Below are 6,756 nucleotides of genomic sequence, written 5' to 3' on the forward strand. Positions count from 1 at the left end.
CTCATATCTGTTAAATTATGAAGATATATATATGTATTATATATGTATTTTAATGTAAAAATTCAAAAATGATGAGTTAAACAATACAATATTACATTTGAAATGGTTAGTTATGCAATTTTACTTTTAAAATAGATAAGAAATAATGTTTGTATAGGGCGTAACATTTACTTACTTACCAGAATTTCTATTTTTATTATTTTATTTTTATTATAAATAATATAAATAAGAGAAAATTAAGAAGGAAAAAAAAAATGTAATATTTTTAATAAACACTATCGCCTTGACGATTTTCAGAATGCTGCATTCTACTTCTCAGGCTTTAGCCATGGATAATACCGCAACAAAACGTAATCCTTTCGATCTCTTCGCTTCTATATTCAGGTAATAATTCTGAAAGGTTTGCATTTTATACTTTACTTTCCTTTTATCGATTGGTAGTAAAATCAGTATCAAATCATTGGAGATGTTGGATATCAACAAATCTAGAATTGCTAAGTATCTGGTTTAGATATTCATTGTGGAGAGTGGTGAAGTAGCGTAATACTTCACTCGAAACCATTTCCTTTGAAGTACGATGCTAGTTATACAATCGTTCATCGCCATTTACTCGAAGATGATGAAAATTTTAAGTGATTTAGAGAATAGTTACTAGAAAATTTCAAATTATTTATTTATTTATTACTATTTTAAAAGATAATTTAAGTTAATAATTAAAATATTTATTATTAATAACTAACTTTCTAATATATTTATATAAAGTTTTTAGTTCTTTAAATGTTTTTTTTTTTATAATAAATTTGAAAACCAGTTTATTTCTATAGAATTTAGCTTGGGATAATAAAAGCTTGAGTAAATAATATAAATATTGTTTCTATGGAGAAATAAGAGTCGTAGTTGTAGTGTGTGTTGCTTGTTTTCGTAGTTATCTGCTTTGTATCTACTCTTTGCTTCTTTGAAGATTCCGTCACTATATCGATTATCGTGATTGTGACCTTTACAAACCCTTTTATTTTTACTTTTTCAGACGAAAAACGCAAGAATCTGACAACGATAACGTTGAAAGTGGAGAAGATAATATCGAAAATAGAAATTCTTCGAATCAGGGTAACGATGAGATCGTTAGTAAAAAAGCACGAAGTTCTCCAGTTCCAATAACAGGAGGTACCACCCATTATGATCGAACTCCCGAACTATCACGCAGCTCCTCGCCAGCTTCCGTAAAAACACGTGATGTGGATAGCGATATGGCCGCACTTAGATTATCCAGGCAAGATAACCCTTATTTGCAGCAACAGCTGGAAAGAATGTCTTATCAAGAAGATATTCAGTCGTGTCAATCTTCCCGTTCGACTTCTCCACAAAAATTGCCTCAACTAAAATGCGAAGTGGACAGTACGGAAGAGGATTGCGTCAGTCTCCATCAACATCTGATCAGGAGTCCACCTCCGCAGTTTCCTCAAAATATCTCGCAGTTTGTCTTTCTTAGTAAATCTGATTCTCCTCAGCACTTTCATCGAGAAATGCAATGGATCGAAGGAAATATGGTTAAAACTATGAGCGTATCACCAACTGTAAGTAGATTATCTACCTTACAAATTGAATTTTGTCTTATAAGAATTCTTAAGAAATAATATGACTATTTTAAATATTATTTACTCAATGTTATAAGCTCAAATTTATTCTGCTGTTTATTAATAATAAGTGCTCTCTTCTGCTTACAGACTAATAGAGGTTGATGAGGACAAATGTAGAGCCTCAACGCTCTCTGAAAGACATAAAAATATATTAAAAAAATCAATAAAATACATAAAAATTTCAATTACTTGTCAAAAAACACTTTAATTTATATCGCTTTTATATTTTGTTTTTTTTACATAAAAGAATAAATTTGAGGTTCTATATGTGAGGTGCTCTATCTAATTAGCAAAGGCAGGCTCTAAGAGAGGGATTCAAATTGTCTTGTTCCTCCTGTCTTCTAATCTGCCTCTGATAATTAGTTAAAGAAAGTAAATTTCTGATTATATCTATATTATTATTTTGTTTTTAAATATATACTTAAAAGCATATTACGTGTTTAAACTTTGTTAAAATTCACACAACAGCGAAATATGCCTAAATATTGACAGATCTCTACTAGAACTTTAATCTTTACATGCTACAAATAAACGTTTTAATAGCTATTTTAATGACCATCTGATTTTCGTCACGATAAAAATAAAACATTTTCGTATAAAGAATTGCTCGAAATTATTATAAACAAATAATTTATTTTGGTATGCGATGTTCCATTTTTTTTTTTTTCTTATGCGAAATATTTTATAAAGATAATACAAATAAATTATTCATAAATACCGAAAGTCAATGTACAAAGGGAGGGAGGAGTCGTCGACCTTCAATACTTTATCAATCACGTGACGTTAATTGGCCAATCTCAAAAGGCAACACATTAAATTGTCGACATATCGAACGACATTTAATGCAGTATTTTTTCTTGGAATAAGATGGACTGCTGCCAAACGGATAAAAAGTGATTCTTGATTATAAATATCCAGAAAGAGTTATGTAGAAAGAAATACCTACAGTGATAAATGTAAATATCATGAAATCTTTAGGTGTTAGAGAAAGTTGTATTATCCAGTAATATAATTTTAATAATAAGGAGAAAGAAATCATTTTTCAAGTGACAGTATACAATTTAAGATTGAATTATAAGAAGATCGATTATATCATTAACTCCCTCAGTGGGAGAGAATCAGGTGCATCCTCTTTTATGTTCTGACTCATTCCCTACAAGTTATTTTTAACAAATGATGCAACATCTGTGTGGAATACAAGAGCTCAATATATTCTATACTAACATGTCAGTAGAATAGGGAAGTAGTTCTATATCAAATAATACTCTTCTGATATTCTGAACGGATGTTTTTTTATTTGAACCGAATCTTTGAAAATGTAGACTTCTCTTCCGAGTAGCTGATACATGCGGAGAAACATGATTTACAGGGGTGCCTCTGCATCTAATAATAACATTTAATGTACAATTTTCTTTTTCTATTTATAAAAATTGTTCAAAAATGAATACCTTATTCTTTCTATATTTAATATTTGTATAATCTTATTGTTATATTTGTAGCAATTTGATTCCTTGGAAGGGCAAAGATTGAAAGATTTAAATCCTCTTATGACAAAAGCCGGAGTCGATGCCTTAGATCCCAGAGTGAGGGAGGTTTTAGAGTTTCAAAGACAAAAGTATCATTCAGGTCAGAGCAATTTATAATATTAATGTGATGATATAGCCTTTGCTTTATCCTAAAGAATGTTACTTTTTATCGTCGTTATGACAAGAAAGCTTTTATTTTTTCTAACATAAATTTCGTGTGTAAATATAATTTTTTTTTATCACGATCGGAAGGAGCGAGAGAGAGAGAGAGAGGAGAAGAGTCAGATAATACAAATAATATATTTTATCTATTAACGATGGTATCGTTACCATACAGAGAGTTTAAGGGCATAATTTGTTGTTCGCATTAATCACGTGGTTTTGTATTACACAATTAGAAGAGTAAAGATGACGCTTTAAAATAACAAATATTAGGTAATTAAAGAAAGGATTTAACATTTATGTATTAACAAGATAACAACCTAAAGGAAATGATGGTATAATGCGAAACTATCTGGCAGGAGGCCAAAGACTTTATCTCTTTAGTGGTTAAGGAGATGGAGTACTTCACAATAAAGCCGTTTTAACTGTTCGTCTTTTGTTATTCTGCGATTAAAAGAGAAAAAAAGTGATCTTTATCTTTGCTAGAATCCAGGCAGACACTTCTTTATAGGTTTCGTTTCCTCTTACAGATCAAAGAAGTTTCGATACTCACGTCTCTGAACTCGGTACGAGAAGAGCATCGGATATATCACCAGTACCCAATAAATTCCTGTCGATACCTTCAAAAACGAAGTGGTTGGCCAAAGCGGGATTTCGTCCATTTTCATTTCCTTCGGTACCTATGGTTACTGGATCTTTACCTGGCTTATCGGGAGTTAATGGCGATGTCGATTCTAGATGTTTGGCACCTGTTAAGGATAATCGACAGCTAACAGGTAAGATATATTATATTTTACCTTTGGCAGCATTCGATTTCTCTTATATAACACCTAATAATTGATGGGTGACATTTATTTAAAAGATCCTTCTTACGAAGAAAGAAATAATTAATTTCTAATTAAAAAATAAACATGATAATTTATTTTGAATATGTTATATTCAAAAATGTTTATTTTTAATTATCCATTTAGTATATTCAGATAATACAGGATGGTCAAAAAAATCATATAGCTGTTGTAGAGACCAAATTTCTGCCTTATTCAATTGTTTGATTGTGTAAAACTTGTTTACACTCTCAAATGTATCTTGAATATTCGAAATAAAAGCGGTTAAGTGACTTTTGGGCCACCCTGTATATTAACGTAATCGATACGATTATTAATTATAAAAATATATAAGAAAAATGTTTTATAATGTAAAATCAACGTTGTAAAAACCGGAAAATGATAACGTTTCTTTAGAATTTTGATTTATAATAATAAAAGTTTTTCTTTCTTTTTTTTTTTTTTTAATTTCTTAAGAAATATTTTTATCAAGAACGTTTATATTTAATCTCATTACATTCATTTTTATCCTTTTATTATTATTTTTTTTTCAAAAAAATATGTCATTTATTTTTAAATAGTTTGCTTTATGCAAGTTTCTGTATAAAAATAGAAAAGCTAGAACAATAAATTTCTAAGACAAAATTTATATAAAATAAAGAAATTTGTAAAACTTTAAAATAACCGACTGAATTCTTGAATCTTTTTGAATAATTAAAAAAATTGAGAACTTTTTTTTTTAAAATAATGTCTAAAGAGTACTACATGATACAACTCGTAGGTGTTTTTATACATGTATATTGTTGGAATAATTTATTAAATTAAAAATCAATTCGAAAAGAAACACATATTTTTTTTTCACTAGAATTTCTCTCTAGAATAAAAGAATAAAATACATTTTATACTGATATTATTTAAACAAAATAATTATCTTTTCGCTATCTTCATCGGTCACTATATATATAATTAATTCGTCCTTAATTTAACACAGAATGGCTAAATTAATTCGAAGTTTTATGCTTAGAAATTAATGTTCTCGAAACATGAAAAAAAAGAAATTTATTAACAATTTTTTTATTTTTCAGGAGGACCTCATTTAGTAGCATCGTCGTCGGTTCAAGATTTATGCACCAATAACCATCAAAAACAAAGTGTATTCGCGCTGTGCGGCATGAATCATACTAGTAGCTTAGAACCTCTTATAAACAGCCGAAGTAAATCATCTTTGGATTCGGGATGACAGCGGAGAGTGTTTAATTATGGACACAAATAGTTAATACTTTCTGTGATGAATAATTGCCTTTATTCAACACAACAGCTTGTATATATGTGTAAAACACGTTATGTTGCTTGTTAAAACTTAAAGGCAATAATAAAAATAAAATATTAAAATAACATTTTTAATATTTAGTTTGACAATTCTCTTAACAGATTTACTGAATGATAACATTTATCTATTTGACATAATAGTAATTTCGATAGAGTTTACAGGCATATATTTAGAAAGGCAAACGTTTAAATATTTATGAGGTCTCTTCCTTATTTATTTGAACTATTTCACTTATAAACAATAATAATTTATTTTATTATTTTATTCTTCCAACTTTTAAGTATTTTTTAAAATAATATTTTCTATAAAATCAATTTCTTTTTAAACCCATTTATATGTAAAAAAAATTTTTTTTTACGCACCTTATATTTATGCAAGGGACTTTAATGTATTCTTTTATTTTTCTGAATATTTATAAAATTATATTTATTATTATTATTATTCACTTAAGTTCTTTTTTCATTTTTATATGTTTGTACTGAAATTTTTTTAAAGAAAATGAGTATAAGGAAGAGAGGGAGGAGTAAAATAACGAATAAACTGCAGGCAATTTTTCTACGAAACTTACTGGTTTCTACACAAAAGCCAAAAGAGTCGTCAAAGAGACAAACTGTATGATGGAAGAAACTCCCTCTCGCACACACATATATAAAGTCTACATGATAGATGTCACGGAAAGTAGCCATTTAAGCATCTACAACTTTCTGAAAGCGATGGTTTTGCCAGTGTTCTGTGAAAATCGGAAGCGATAATCGTATCTTTAATACACGCCTTGGACCGTTCGGAAAAGACTTATTAAGCTACGTAAACCTTCGAAAAACTCTCTTCTTCCCTTCTTCCTCCCCAACATCAGAAGCGAAGTAAGCCGGAATGGGTACAATTGATCCGATTGTATCGCTAGAGTGTGACCTTCGACTGTTGCGGTTAAACAGTGACGTCATATTCGATCGATCCCTTTTAGATTGTGGGAATGATTCACTTCGATGGGGAACCTCGTCTGATGCTCTTGGGAATGTCTGGATACTGATGAGAATAATAAATATTGTCTGGCTTTAATAACAAGAGGAAAATAAATCAAACAATTTAAATCCTTAATTGTAAACTGTTCTATAAACATAAACTTCTTCCGGGGTTAAAAAAAAAAAAAAATAGTTTAAGTTATATACGATGAATAATTGTTACAACTTCCATTTATCACTCGATCGTATACTTGTAGATGAGTAGTTTTAATTATATACAGAGTGGCTCTTACGCTTTGAATATTATCATTTGAATAT

At 29.2% G+C, this 6,756-nt stretch overlaps 1 protein-coding gene across 1 annotated transcript in view; it reads left to right on the forward strand.

The window, feature by feature from the left end:
- Positions 1–5,511, forward strand: part of LOC111641020 — a 6,848-nt gene extending 1,337 nt beyond the window's left edge. The window contains exons 2-6 of the mRNA XM_023387127.1: positions 298–384; positions 1,028–1,574; positions 3,137–3,263; positions 3,856–4,101; positions 5,235–5,511. Of these exons, the coding sequence (XP_023242895.1) occupies positions 299–384; positions 1,028–1,574; positions 3,137–3,263; positions 3,856–4,101; positions 5,235–5,389 (1,161 nt within the window). The 5' untranslated portion in view covers position 298 and the 3' untranslated portion in view covers positions 5,390–5,511. The remainder of the gene's footprint in view (positions 1–297; positions 385–1,027; positions 1,575–3,136; positions 3,264–3,855; positions 4,102–5,234) is intronic.
- The last annotated feature ends 1,245 nt before the right edge of the window (positions 5,512–6,756 follow it).

Source organism: Centruroides sculpturatus, unplaced genomic scaffold, assembly GCF_000671375.1.
Source record: "Centruroides sculpturatus isolate CEXI.00-Female unplaced genomic scaffold, Cexi_2.0 scaffold1484, whole genome shotgun sequence".
In the NCBI taxonomy this organism is placed as follows: Eukaryota; Metazoa; Arthropoda; class Arachnida; order Scorpiones; family Buthidae; genus Centruroides; species Centruroides sculpturatus.